Source organism: Dendropsophus ebraccatus, chromosome 5 (genome assembly GCF_027789765.1).
Source record: "Dendropsophus ebraccatus isolate aDenEbr1 chromosome 5, aDenEbr1.pat, whole genome shotgun sequence".
Classification (NCBI taxonomy): domain Eukaryota; kingdom Metazoa; phylum Chordata; class Amphibia; order Anura; family Hylidae; genus Dendropsophus; species Dendropsophus ebraccatus.
Window position 1 is genome coordinate 122,283,519 of NC_091458.1, and position 15,157 is coordinate 122,298,675.

General features: G+C 47.2%; 1 protein-coding gene across 1 annotated transcript in view; it reads left to right on the plus strand.

Moving 5' to 3' along the window:
- The window catches only part of LOC138794189 (uncharacterized), a 316,322-nt gene that overhangs the window by 11,264 nt on the left and 289,901 nt on the right, over positions 1–15,157 (plus strand). Inside the window, exons 6-8 of the mRNA XM_069972965.1 lie at positions 613–831; positions 13,422–13,570; positions 14,711–14,819. Coding sequence (XP_069829066.1) covers positions 613–831; positions 13,422–13,570; positions 14,711–14,819 — 477 coding nt within the window. The remainder of the gene's footprint in view (positions 1–612; positions 832–13,421; positions 13,571–14,710; positions 14,820–15,157) is intronic.

Genomic DNA, 15,157 nt, shown 5'->3' on the forward strand with positions numbered 1-15,157 from the left:
CCCAAAATAAGTTTGTCTCTAAAGTAGTGGCAGCTGCAGGGCACACTGGCGAAACCCCATCAGGACACCTGGGGAGTGTGGAGAGGCAAGTATAACGTGTTTATTATGTTCTCCACCAGGGCAGCATTATATAAAAATGTAAGAATGCCGGATAACCCTTTAATTCCACATCTTACACCGAAAACAATGTTGCAGAACATTTCCACTTGTTCCCTAATTTATCAGCTTAATGATACAATTTCCAGGGATTTGTCAGGAACTGCTAGGCACATCAATATGTCCTGCCCCTTAACTCGCTGTTATACAATTGCTTTCCATGCATTCATAATGATAAATATTTCATTTGCGGCCATGAATTCTGTCGTTTTACTACAAGCTAGTGACTTACTTGAGGCAATTCCTAGGACGGTTTCATGAAATTATAGCTGCCATTATGTCGCCTTTACAGTAGTTCCTTTCGCAGCATTGGAATGGGATTTAGGCAGTATGCCTGGCCGGGACACAAATCAGAAGCTGCTGCTCATAAGTGTGTGTGTGTGTGTGTTATACCTTAAACTGAACGTCTTGAGATTCTCAGACAAATATGCATTTATTTATTGATATATTTTACAGGTGGTCCTTAAACATGACCCTCTTGCCGAGATCAAGTCCAAGGGAGTCTTTGCAGGGATTTACCATGAAAAAGAAATGTGGGAAGTTCATATTTTGAACCTGGAATCTATCAAATTGCAGTTAAAGTCTGCGGAAGCAAGGGAAATTGTCTGCCATCTGGAGCAGGCCAAAAGTATGTATGGAAAATCTATAGCCTCAGTGACTCAGGAGGTGAAGAAGGTAAGTGCAAGCATTGTGAAGAATTTCCTCAACAAAGGAAGACTTACTTATTGTATTCAGAATTTTCTATTTGCGTATTACCTGCCAGAGCAGCTGAAAAATGATTGCCTATATAAAACCAGTATGGCAAATGTAAAAGCAGCAACAGTTCTACATGTGGTAAAAATAATGGGAGCTCATAAACGGAAAGTTTAGCTGAATCACAGTTAAAGTAGCAGTAAAGTCAGGAGGGAGTAGGAAGACTAAACAAGACATAACCTTTTCACAAGTCACAGACTTTATTTCATGTGTGCTTTAAAATACAGCAGGTAACATCTGAAGCGGGTGCAGACGCCAAACACTATACACACGAGCTATAGCTCGTGTGTATAGTGTTTGGCGTCTGCACCCGCTTCAGATGTTACCTGCTGTATTTTAAAGCACACATGAAATAAAGTCTGCGCATCTAAACGGTGAGTGCCCCCGCATCTTTCTTCTCCGCTAATGCAGTTTGTAAAAGTACCGCTTATTTTCTAAAGGGGAGCACCCCGTGGGCGAGACACTTCATCCAAAGCTTCAAGACGTGTTAGTCTGGTAATTCACCTGTGTCCAGTGAGTAGTGCCGGTACTATATGCCTACAAAAAGGCTTTTCACAAGTCAGGTACCTTACACCAGAGACAGAAGGAAAGGGGGGCACATATAGAAAAGCCAGATTTTTTTTTTTTTTTTTTTTTTTTTTTTTTTAATAATTGTCTTTTTATTAAAGATTTTCAATATAAGACAACACAACAGAATTAAGCAAAATGAAAAAAGCTGACATAGTCATGGGCAGTAAGAATAACCAGGAAGTCCATGGGGAGAGTAAGGGAATATGACTAGCAAGCAATTAAAACAAAAACAATTTGCAAACACAAACCAAGCAGTTGCCCGGAGAAGGGTCCATAGAGGGCACGACCAAGGCAGGCAGGCACTGAGTGCGTGCAGAACCTGGTGGGCCGGACGGGTGTGGGTCAGGGGAGACCCAGTGATTGATAGCAGGGCATAAGGAACACCCTAGGCCCCTCAGGTAATGCAGTGTGAGGATAGACCCGATTCCGGGGTAGGACTCGGATTAGAAGAGGAGAGAAAAAGAGGAGGTAGAGTAAGAGAGGGGCTAATAGGAGGATCAGAGGGAAGGAGGGAAAGAGAAGGGTAAGAGGGGAGGATTATCTCGGACGTCTGTCCCAGAACGCATCCCACGGCGCCCAGACCTCGTTGAACTTATCTACTGTATTATTCAAGATGGCCGTAAGGGATTCCATACTGCGGACATCTCTAATCCTCGTCAGTAAATCCAGCGAGGACGGGGGGGAGGTGCTCTTCCAATGAAGGGAAATAAGGCACTTCGCCGCCGTAAGAATGTGTAGGAGCATTTTGGCAGTGCGTGTCCCAACAGACCTCGGGGGGATATTAAAGAGGAAGTGTAGGGGGGTCAGTGGGACCTGTATCTCGAGAACCTCTTGTGTGGTGTTTCGCACCATCGCCCAATACGGGGCGATCAGGGGGCAGTCCCAGAATATGTGGAGTAGTGTCCCAGGGGCGGACAAGCACCGCCAGCAAGTGTTGGGGAAAGCAGGGTTGAATTTATGGAGGAGGTGAGGGGTGTGGTACCATCGCATGAGTAGTTTGTACTGAGCCTCCTTGTATTGTGTGCATAAGGAAGAAGTGGCCGCTTTACGCCACACTACCTGCCACGTAGATGGCGTGATCGTAAGGCCTAGGTCCCGCTCCCATTTGCGCATATAACCATGTCCCGAGGGGTCTGCCGGAAAGAGCAGACGGTAAAGGTCTAAAATCAGCCCCTTGGAGGATGCACCTCTCAAACAACGGAGCTCAAATTGGTTAGGGCGAGGGCAGGTCAATGAGCCCAAACGGGAGCGGAAGAGGTCACGGATCTGTAAGTAAGAGAAGTAAGCACGCTGCGTCAAGCCGTATTTCTCTTGCAAGGCTGAGAAGTCCGGGAATTTCCGGGAGACCGGGTTGACTAGGTCATAGAATCTAAACAGACCCGCAGCGGACCAGGGTTGAGTCATAGAGGAGGTGACACTGACTGGGAAGTCGGGGGTGAAGAGGAAGGGTTCGAGCGGGGAAGAGTGGGGAGAGAGATCATATTTAGAACGACACTGGGACCAAATTGATATGAGAAAAGCCATGATGGCTAGAAGCGCCGAGTCTGGCAAGATACGTCGTGGTGCCCAGAGGAGGGCGCAAGGATGAATAGGGGCTATCCAGAGCTTCTCAATTTCCACAAATCTCTTGTAAGAACGGAGGGACGCCCAGGCGGGGATAGTGCGCAAATGTGCGGCCAGATAGTAGCGAGATATATCAGGTAGCGACAACCCGCCCCTATGAGGTGGCGAGGTGAGGACCGAGAGAGGGATCCTGTGGCGCCCCTCCTTCCAGAGAAACCTGAGGAACAGAGCCTGGATGCGTCGGAGGGCGGAGCGGGGTACCATAATCGGGAGGGTCTCAAAGAGATACAGGAATTTGGGTAAGATCGCCATTTTTATCGTGTTAATGCGGCCTATGAGGGAGATAGGTAAGTGCGTCCACGAATTTAGCAGCCGGGAGACCTCAGTAATTAAGGGAGTGAAATTGGCCTGAAAGAGGAGGGAGTATGAGGGAGTTAGCTTGACCCCGAGGTACGAGAGGGAAGAGGACTGCCAAGTGTATGGAAAGGACTGTTGGAGGGAGGTCAGGAGAGGACTAGGGATATTAATGGGGAGGGCATCGGTCTTGGAGGTGTTAATTTTATAACCGGACAGCTTACCAAAGGAAGAGATAAGGGTGTGCAGGGAGGGCAGTGAAATCAATGGTTGAGTGATGGTGAGGAGGACGTCATCTGCATAGAGGGCGATTTTAAATTCCCTGTCGTGTAAGCGCACCCCATGGATGTCCGGATAAGCTCGGATAGCACCTGCAAGGGGCTCTATACATAGAGCGAAGATCAACGGGGACAACGGACATCCCTGGCGTGTACCGTTGCGCACAGGGAAGGAGGAGGATGTGGCGTGGGGGAGTCGGACTGCAGACATCGGGGTGGAATATAGGCCATGAAGGGCAGTGATAAACTCGCCTCGGAAGCCCAGGTGATCCAAGGTGGTAAAAAGGAACGGCCACAAAAGGCGATCGAAGGCCTTTTCGGCGTCGAGACTCAGGAGGAGCATGGAGGAGTGCTGTCTATCGGCTACATCAATCAGGTCAATCGTCCGGCGGGTGTTGTCTCCCGCCTGGCGGCAAGGGACAAAGCCCACTTGATTATGATGAATGAGCTGGGGAAGCCAGACATTGAGGCGATTGGCCAGAATTTTAGCAAAAATTTTTAAATCAGAATTGAGAAGAGTGATGGGCTGATAGCTAGCACATGCTGTGCTGTCCTTTCCTGGTTTAGGGATAACAACAATGTGTGAGTAGAGCATAGTGTCTGGAATGGGGTCCCCTTGAAGAAATGAAGCAAACAGTTTCAGGAGGTGTGGGTTGAGGACCTCTCCAAACGTTTTGTAGTACAGGTAAGGGAACCCATCCGCACCGGGAGATTTTCCGTTGGGCAGGGCTTTAATAACCTCCTCCAGCTCCTCCGAGTTAATGGCTGAGTTCAGGTGGTCCCGGGCCTCCGAGGGGAGACTAGGGAGGGGGAGAGTAGAAAGGAACGAGGAGATAAGAGACTCATGCTCGAGGGGGTCGTCGGGTAGGGCGGAGGGGAGAGAGTAGAGGGAGGTATAGTAGTCGCGGAAGAGGTCCGCGATCCCATCCGGGTCGTAAACATGGGTGCCAGACGGGGAGCGGATACTAAAAGGAGTAGTCTGGGCCTGGCGGTCCCTAAGCTGTTTTGCAAGGAGTGTATGGGCCTTATTACCCCTCTCGTAGTAGAGGCGTCTAGAATAGTGCATGAGCTTTTCGACTTGCGACATGGCCAAGTCCTTAAGCTTTGCCCGAATTTCTACAATCTTTCGCAGGGCCGGGACCGTGGGGCGTAGATGCATCCGAGTCTCCAAGGACTGAAGGCGGGCCCGCCAGTGGGCCACCTGTTCTATCCTATTCTTCCAGAGATGGGACGCCAGGGAGATGCAGTGACCCCTCATGACCGCTTTGTGCGCCTCCCATAGTGAGGCAATGGAGGAGACAGAGTGATCATTAAGGGAGAAATAGGCAGATAAGTGTTGTTTCAGGACGTCTCTGTGCTCCGGAACCTTAAGAAGCCTCTCATTTAGTCGCCAATGGCATCTACGCGAGGCTTGGTGGGAGACAGCTAGGTTCAGGAGCACAGGTGCGTGGTCCGACCAGGTGATAGGTTCGATGTGAGAGGAGGTGAGGGTGCGCAGGGCGAGTACATTACCAAAGAAGTGGTCCAGCCTGGTGTGCGTCTTGTGGGGTAGCGAGTAGAAGGAGTATTGGCGGGCAGAAGGGTTGTGGATTCGCCAGAGGTCGAAAAGCTGAAAGGCGCGAACGGCTTGACGGAAGCTTCGCGACTGCTGGGAGACCCGAGGGGGGAGGAGCGGGGAAAAAGGAGCGTGTCTGTCTGCAGTGGGAGAAAAAACAAGGTTGAAATCACCACCAATTATTAACATAGTGTCACGGAAAGGCTCAAGGAGTTTGCACACCCTGCGGAAAAAAGCTACTTGTTTGACATTAGGAGCATACAGGTTACAGAGAGTAAGCTTAATCCCGGAAAGTGAGCCGTGCAAGATAACGTACCGACCCTGCGGATCAGCGATATCTTTAAGGACTTGTAAAGGGCAAGAAGTCCCCAGCAATATGGCAACACCCGCCCTTTTTGTAGAAAGGTAGGCATGATAGGCGCGAGGGTACCAGCGCTTAGCGAAGGCAAAAGAGGAGCTAGCCTCAAAGTGCGTTTCTTGCAGGAAAGCGATGTCCGCTTTAAGGCGGCGCAATTCCTGAAGGGCGAGCCTGCGTTTAGCCGGGAAGTTCAGGCCCTTAACATTGTGGGTGAGTAGCTTAACCATTGTCAAAGGGGCGAAGGAGTGGGGTCGTGTATGAGTGAGGCGGTCCCAGGGGGGGGGGGTGCGGAATGAGTGAGGGCCCACAAGTGCCAGAGAGCCCCCCTACAGTGAAGGTGACTGGTGGAGCGAGGAGAGACAGCGTCCAAGAGGGAGGTAGAGGAATAGAGGGTGGGGAAAAGCAAAGAAGGAGAAAGCATGGAAAGAAGAAAAACATAGAAAACAATTAAGTAACCTTACGCCAAGTCAGGCGTGAGATACCAGACCATGGCTGAAAAATGTCAATCAGCTACGAACACAATCCACAATAGTGGGAAATAAGTAATGAGGATAAACAGAGTGGTCCACTTGTATTCAGTGGGGAACGTGGGAGAAGCCGGGGAGCTCAACAACAGGTCAAGCCCCGGGCCGCCCATTAGAGCATGCAAGATTATAAGGAGGCGAAGCCATGGCGCCCAGCACCAAGTGACGGGGCACCATGGGTACCCCTCAAGGCAAGGGTAAGAATAACCTGCAGCACCGCTATAATAGTAAAATGAAAAAAAAAAAGAACAGTGCAATGTAAAAAAACAAATAAACCCCCAAAGAGGGATCCCAAAAGGGGTAGGGTAGAAGGGGAGAGGTGGGTAGGGTAGGGAGGGGGGATGGAGGCGGGGAGGGGGGGACTGGGTAGGGTTCAGCTTAAGAACTGACCATGATGCAGAAGGAGGGGGGAGGGGGATGGGAGGAAGGGAGGGAAGAGGGAATAGGGTAAGGCACAAACTAAAGAAGAAGGAACAACATAGGACAACACAAGCAGCCCAGTAGGCAACCACAAATAATGTAACATTCATGGACCCAGATAAATGGACCCTGGGAAGAAAGGTGGAAGCTCCTAAGGAGTCACCTCCCTGCGGTTCCATTTAAAGTCTCCCATCAGTCAGGCTGGATCGAGGCGGGAGGGGGCAGAGCTACGGGTCTTCTTCCCCCTGTGTCGAGCCGGAGTCCAGACACGTGGCAGCGGGGGGGGGCGGAGTGAGCTGGTCCCAATCTGGGAGCGATGGGGGTGAGATCTGGAGGGCATCGCAGAATTTAGGGAGGTCCTCAGGAGAGAAGAGGGTTGCAGAGCGACCGTCCTTTCTGGCCGTGAGGGAAAAAGGGAAACCCCAGCGATATAGAATCCCGTTGTTTCTCAGAGTGTCCAGAAGGGGGCGCAGGAGGCGCCGTTGCAAAAGAGTAATGCGGGAGAGGTCCGGGTAGAGCTGAACTTCACATCCCTCAAAGACAATAATGCGCGACAGTCGCGCTTTGCGCATAATGTCCTCCTTTGTCATGAAATCCGTAACACAGCAAATAATATCACGGGGAGTGGCAGAGCTTCCCTTTGGGCGTAGGGCCCTATGTGCACGATCCAGTTTCAGGGGGGACTCTGCTGGGAGACCCAGAATTTGGTTAAACAACTTTTGGAGGGTAACATGTAGGTTCTCGGTTCCAGACGCCTCGGGGTAACCCCGCACCCTGATGTTGTGGCGGCGGCCACGGTTGTCAAGGTCCTCCAACTGTCGGCGCATTTCTCTAATAGCTTCTGTCTGAGCCTCAGAAGTGTTGCGGAGGTTAGATGTCAGTGCTCTGGTTTGCTCGTGATCAGTTTCAAGCAATTCCACACGGTCAGCAATGGCCTTAATATCATTCCTCACAGCAGCAATTTCTGCCCTACATGCAGAGCTGACCTCAGATATCAGAGACTGGAAGTCCTGCTTAGTGGGCAGATTTTTCAGATATTGTGCCCAAGGGGCAGAGGCATCATGCGGGGGGGCAGGGTAATCTTCCATGGAGGAGTGAGAGGAGGGGGAAGACCAGGGGCCACCTGGGGTCTGCAAGATGGCGGGCGTCAATGTAAAGTCAGCAGGGGACAAGTGAGGTGAGGATGCAGGGGCGACAGGTGGAGGGCCCGGCTGGTGCTGGGCTGTGGCACTTTGTATGGCAGCCCTCTCCTTGGATGCCTGCCTGCGGGTAAAAGGCCGTTGCTCCAGCGGCGGGTACTGCGCCTCATAGTCAGAGCACGTGGGGCCGGGGGAGAAGGAAATGGTGGACTCACCCCTGATGTCGTGCAGGCTGTCACCCTGCCGCCCGCGGCAGGCGGAAGTAGCGGGGGCAGTGCGGTCCCGAGGATTCGCGGAGTCCTGTAGTGGCTGCTGGCCGGCGGGAGCATCCGCATCAGACCTCGCCGATGTCACAGGCGGGTCCGGCGCCATGTTGGGACGCGGCGCAGCGGGTGAAGACTCCGGAGCCAGGAACCGGAGGAGCGTCGGTTGCGCCGAACGGCTTGCCCGGGAGGTAGGGAGAGTCTTGGGGGGCTTCTGGTGTCGCCTGTTCCCCATAAGAGAGCGGGGGCCAGGGTGCTGCAGGCGTGTGAAGACAGGCGGCCCGGGAGCTCAGAGGAGACACGTCTTCACTCCATGAGCTTCAGGCCACGCCCCGAAAAGCCAGATTTTATTCTTTACTATATCTATTTCTACTTGGTAAGTCTAACAAAATAAAAGAAAAGGCTTAACATTAATCTGTAGGATCCCTTGTTAAACTCTTTAAGTTCTTTTGGATATTTATATAATGTTATTTATTGTATCTACTTTATTACATACTTGATTGTCTCTATACTAAGTTTTCCGTTAATGAAATTAAGTTTATTTGGCACTCCAAACAACGCCCATTGTTTTAAATGAAAATTGCATTGAAGTCTAGGGAACACAGACAGAAGTAAATGACATGATCATTATTTTGATGGCCATAGCAAACAAAGGCAAAGTTCAATACATTGTGTACAACAATGGCCGTTGTTTGCATTGACTTAAAGGGGTACTCCAGCGGGGGGGGGGGGGATTTTTTTACTGGGACCAGGGAGGAGGTGGCTGAGAGAAAAGACGTCCACTCACTTCCCCGATTCCAGCGGCGGGTCCCGCATCGCGGCGTTCCGGTCCCCGGTTCCCAGCCGCTTCGTGGTGTCTGACGTGGGCCCGAGACATGATGTCTCAGGTCCGCTCAGCCAGTCAGTGAAGGAGGCGGGATCTGTTTCAAGTCCGCTCAGATCCCACCTCTGTCACTGACTGGCTGAGCGGACCTGAGACGTTTCGTCTCAGGCCCGCGTCAGACACCAGGAAGCGGCCGGGAACCGGAGACCAGAGCGCCGCGATGCGGGACCCACCGCTGGAACCGGGGAGGTAAGTGGACGTCTTTTCTCTCAGCCACCTCCTCCCTGGTCACAGCAAAAAAGGGGGCCCCCCCTGCTGGAGTACCCATTTTAGTGGAAATCATTGCATTATGATAAGAACGGACGTTATTTTAATTGAAAACTACGGACGCTCTTTTCATGAAAAATATGCTGTGTGAACATAGCCATAAAATGTATATGTAGCGTCAAACACACAACACACAAATCACAATGTAATAAATCACAGACCTATTAGAATGTAATTTTACAGATCAGTATTTAAAGGAGTACTCCGAGCTGTGGTGCTTTTTACTGTATGGTCGGGAAGGGTTGGATATAGATGCCGCTGTCCACTTACCTCCCCGGCTTTTTTAGTGCCGGGTCCTGGATCGCACCTCCCAGTTCTCCAGTCCCGCTGCCTGGTCTGAGCTGCAGCTTGAGACCTGACACCTCAAGGCAGCTTAGCCATTCAGCGGTCGTAGCGGGGTCCCGTCTTGGCAGCTAAATGGCTGAGCTGCCTTGAGACGTCACGTCTCAAGCTGCAGCTCAGACCAGGCAGCGGGACAGGAGAACTGGGACTAGGGAGGTAACTGGACAACGGCATCTATATCCAACCCCTTCCTGGCCATACAGTAAAAATACCCCAGCCCGGAGTACCCCTTTAATTAAAAAAAATAGATCTAAATCTCTGAACAACCATCTGCCAGTCCATGCAGGAATCTTCAAGGTTTTGTCAAAAATAGTGTAGTATGCAGCACTATACTTGCAGTAAAAATGATTAAAACCCAAAGGACCCTTATAATAAGTGATTGGTTACTGTTTGGATCCACTGTACGGTTAATCTGGCACAGCACATAATAACATGGCCTGTCTCCTACAAACCCAAGATGATAATCAATACACTCAAATCCCTACGTGTTTCACCCCTCCTAGATGGGATTACCAGGGGACATAACGGACACAAAGTACCATAATACGTAACCAAATAACAGATAGCGCTGGCAATATGACGGTGACATTAACCAGTCTATTTGAAAATGTAGTGTTAATATGAATTGGACTTGGTGTATATTTGATTTTGCAGTAACTGTAATGTGGCACAGCACTGTAACTTATAGGCGGAAGTCAAGACATCAATCAACCAGCTAGAAAGCCTGAGCCACAATATCTAAGTATATAGGAACCGGAGCCAGCACATATATACAGGCAGTCAAATACCAACTAGAGGCAGTGCTGTAAAGCATATTTCATCCTCGCTTTTTAATAAATAGGGGTGCAATTATGTATATACATTTACTTTTTCTTTGGGTGTTTGACAAGAATGCACATAGCCGTACTCATCAATATCAGTAGAAGAGATAAATCACTTTATGACCTATAATCCCAAGAAGGATTATTAACCTCTGTCCTGGTCCTAGTACAGCAGTATAATAGGGATTACCTTGACACATACAGTGATCTTGTTTAAATAATTTTTTTATGTTAAACATTTGTTTAGAACTTTTGATGACATTTTTTCTAATTTTCCATTTTAGTTTCTATATTATAAAATAATCCTGAGATCTTGCAGTTTTCATTCTCACCACTGGAGCCAAAACTAAGCTGAGACTTCCTGTTGTGTCTGTGATGATAAGAGGAGGCTGCTGTAAAGTGATCTGTACAGCATTGTTGTGTCATATGACACCAGTAGATAGAGGAGACAATAGCAGCTCCCTGTGGAATGACCTCTTCACAGGTCACAGAGCGAGCTCAGTAATGTTTCACATTCATGTTGAGGGGACAGACTCTTACTATGTCGTCTAGGTCAAAGAGGCTTGCTGTAAAGCATGTCACTAAATGTTGTTAAAAACAGCTTAGACAAGGTGGCAGCACCCATAACAATATACAAAAAATAAATTAAAGAAAAATACAGTTAAAGAATAGAAACAGATTAGTATAAAAGAACAGTTTTAGTATCTGACTGTTAGGGTACAAACCCACACACCGTATACACAGCAGATACGCAGCAAAAACGCAGCAGATTTGAAGCAGATTTGGTGGTGCAGATTTGATGCTGTGTCCAGTTATTTAGATCTAATCTGCTGCGTATTTGTTGCGTGTTTGTTGCGTGTATGTTGCGTATTTGCTGCGTATCGCAGCAGTAAATAAGCTGCGGATACGGTGTGTGGGTTTGTACCCTGAAGGTATAAGTGGCGGAATTCAGCGCTGAGCCCCCACCGCGGAATGCCGCCTGCCTTAGTGTGTCAATGTGATGCCACGTGCTCCTTTGCACCTCCGCTGTCCGCTCAGACAATTAACATGTCAATTGGGGCACGTGGCATTGCATTGACACACTAAGGCAGGGGGGATTCTGAGCTGAGTCCGTGGCGGGGGCTCCACACTAAATTTGGCCACTTCTATTCAGTGTTAATATATTCTAATCAGTACAAGAAAATTTAGGTGATACTGTCCCTTTAAGAGTTTAATTTTTTTTCCCCTTATCTGTGAATTGACTTACAGTGGGGAAAAAAAGTATTTACTCAGTAACCAATAGTGCAAGTTCCACCACTTAAAAAGATGAGAGAGGCGTCTGTAATTGACACCATATGTAGACCTCAACTATGGGAGACAAAATGAGAAAACAAATCCAGAAAATCACATTGTCTGATTTTGTAAGAATTTATTTTCAAATTATGGTGGAAAATAAGTATTTGGTCAGTAACAAAATTTCATCTCAATACTTTGTTATATATCCTTTGTTGGCAATGACAGAGGTCAAACATTTTCTGTAAGTTTTCACAAGGTTGGCACACACTGTTGTTGGTATGTTGGCCCATTCCTTCATGCAGATCTCCTCTAGAGCAGTGATGTTTTGGGGCTGTCGCTTGGCAACACGGACTTTCAACTCCCTCCAAAGGTTTTCTATAGGGTTGAGATCTGGAGACTGGCTAGGCCACTCCAGGACCTTGAAGTGCTTCTTACGAAGCCACTCCTTCGTTGCCCTGGCGGTGTCCTTCGGATCATTGTCATGTTGAAAGACCCAGCCACGTTTCATCTTCAATGCCCTTGCTGATGGAAGGAGGTTTGCACTCAAAATCTCATGATACATGGCCCCATTCATTCTTTTATGTACCCGGATCAGTCGTCCTGGCCCCTTTGCAGAGAAACAGCCCCAAAGCATGATGTTTCCACCTCCATGCTTTACAGTAGGTATGGTGTTTGATGGATGCAACTCAGTATTCTTTTTCCTCCAAACACGACAAGTTGTGTTTCTACCAAACAGTTCCACTTTGGTTTCATCAGACCATAGGACATTCTCCCAATACTCTTCTGGATCATCCAAATGCTCTCTAGCAAACTTCAGATGGGCCCGGACATGTACTGGCCTAAGTGGGACACGTCTGGCACTGCAGGATCTGAGTCCCTGGTGGCGTCGTGTGTTACTGATGGTAGGCTTTGTTACATTGGTCCCAGCTCTCTGCAGTTCATTCACTAGGTCCCCCCGCGTGGTTCTGGGATTTTTGCTCACCGTTCTTGTGATCATTTTGACCCCACAGGATGAGATTTTTCGTGGAGCCCCAGATCGAGGAAGATTATCAGTGGTCTTGTATGTCTTCCATTTTCTAATTATTGCTCCCACAGTTGATTTCTTCACTCCAAGCTGGTTGCCTATTGCAGATTCAGTCTTCCCAGCCTTGTACAGGGCTACAATTTTGTTTCTGGTGTCCTTTGACAGCTCTTTGGTCTTCACCATAGTGGAGTTTAGAGTTTGACTGTTTGAGGGTGTGCACAGGTGTCTTTTTATACTGATAACAAGTTTAAACAGGTGCCATTACTACAGGTAATGAGAGGAGGAAAGAGGAGACTCTTAAAAAAGAAGTTACAGGTCTGTGAGAGCCAGAAATCTTGATTGTTTGTAGGTGACCAAATACTTATTTTCCACCATAATTTGCAAATAAATTGTTACAAAATCAGACAATGTGATTTTCGGGATTTGTTTTCTCATTTTGTCTCTCATAGTTGAGGTCTATCTATGACGTAAATTACAGATGCCTCTCATCTTTTTAAGTGGGAGAACTTGCACTATTGGTGACTGACTAAATACTTTTTTTCCCCACTGTATTTGAGGAGTCCAATCTGAACTACATCCTGTAGGTAACCAATGTGTGCAATGTATGATTTATCTTGTCTAGAACTGAAAACATTGAATTTAAATCAACACCTGGAACCAACAGGGATGCCTTAGGCTCTTTTCACACCATGTTGTGCGAAAATTGACACTGCTGCATAAAATGTGTTGGTTTTTTTTGTTTCGTTTTTTTTTTTTTCTTCATTTTTTTACACTAAAGTTCTGGTAAAAGCATTAATAAATTCTCCCCTAGTGTGAAGGGAGCATTAGCAGTGATTGCTGACTGTCAGCTCTTTTACGTCCAAAATTTCTCTAAAGGCACATCAAGAGGCAATGGAAAACTTGACATTTTTTAAAACACTGACTGGTTGCTTTGATCAGCTGAAGGCTACTGAGACTACCATAGAGAAGAAGAAATGCTTCTTTGTCATGCTTCATCACTTATTCTGGGTTTGGATACATTCAAGGTAAAATAATTGTGTACTAAATAATAATATTAATAATAATAATTCAGCCATTTTAGCTGTTTCTTTGTTAAAGGGGTTGTCCAGTGAAAATCTTTTTCTTTCAAATCAACTGGTGTCAGAAAGTTATATAGATTTGTAATTTACTTCTATTAAAAAAGTTCTTCCCATACTTATCAGCTGCTTTATGTCATGCAGGAAGTGGTGTATTATTTCCAGTCTGACACAGTGCTTTCTGCTGACACCTCTGTCCCAGACAGGAACTGTCCAGAGCACCAGCAAATCCCCATAGAAAACCTCCCCTGCCCTGGACAGTTCCTGTCTCGGACAAAGATGGCAGCAGAGAGCTTTGTGTCAGACTGAAAAGAAAACATTTCCTGCAGGACATACATCAGCTGATAAGTATGGAAAGACTTGAGAATTTTAAATATAAGTAAATGACAAATCTGTATAAATTTCTGAAACCTGCTGATTTTAAAGAAAAAGATTTTCGTTGGACAACCCCTTTAACCTCTTAAGGACATATGCAGTATGGGTACGGCATATGTCCGCAAGAGGAGTTCAGAGGGGGGCCCAGGGGGACTTCTTTTAAAAAAAAACCCTCCCCTAATAAAAGTATGAAACACCCCCTTTCCCCATTTTATAAATAAATAAATAAACATGTTTGGTATCGTCGCGTGCGTAATAACGTGAACTATAAATTTATCACATTCCTGATCTTGCACGGTGAACGACGTAAGCGCAAAGACCCGCCAAAGTGCAAAAGTGCTATGGCCTTTTAAACACAAGGAGGAAAAAACAAAAACGCAAAAACTAAAATTGGCTCCGTCCTTAAGAGGTTAAATACCATGAAGATACTATCGGTGTCATTTTTTTCCACCTTTCCTGATCGCTGCTGTAACTGTAGTTTGCCTTTACAAAGCATAAAGATTTAGGGATCTGGGGTGAAGTGGTAGTTGGGGTGGTAGTGGAGGTTTGTTCTAGATTTTACATTGGAGCCCAGGAAATTCCATTTCTATTGATAGCTCCTGTGCAGACATTCTATGTGTACACCACCAGGCACAAGTAAGGGGGCCTTTACCTTTATTCGGTTTTACCTTGATTTTTCTGATCATTCTTATTCCGTTGTCTTCGGCATTACAGGTATTACCATGAACCCAAGGTATTTGTAAATCTGCTCAGGCTGATGTCCAATGAGGTGCGTGAGATAGCAAGGTGTCTATTGGGAACTAATATATTAGACAGTCCACTGGTAAGAATCCAAAGTTCCTTTGCTTCCTGTATAAATATATGTAATACCAGTTATAATGAATTACTTACCTCTGTATGTTGTCTGTCTAGCATTCTGTCTCTCTATTTTGGATTAAAGTATGGTTTTATTCAGTATCATGCCGGAGAACTCTCTAGGTGTCTAGAGGCAGACTAGATCATATACTCCACGAGTTCTGTATTTTGTCAGAATACCCTGAAATCTTAAAAAGCTTATTGATTTTATCTGATAAGGTCATACCTGCCACTATGTATCTATTATAAAGCCCACATAATAGTCTGTCGTGTAGAATCTGGCGTTACACTGTGGTTTTATCCTTA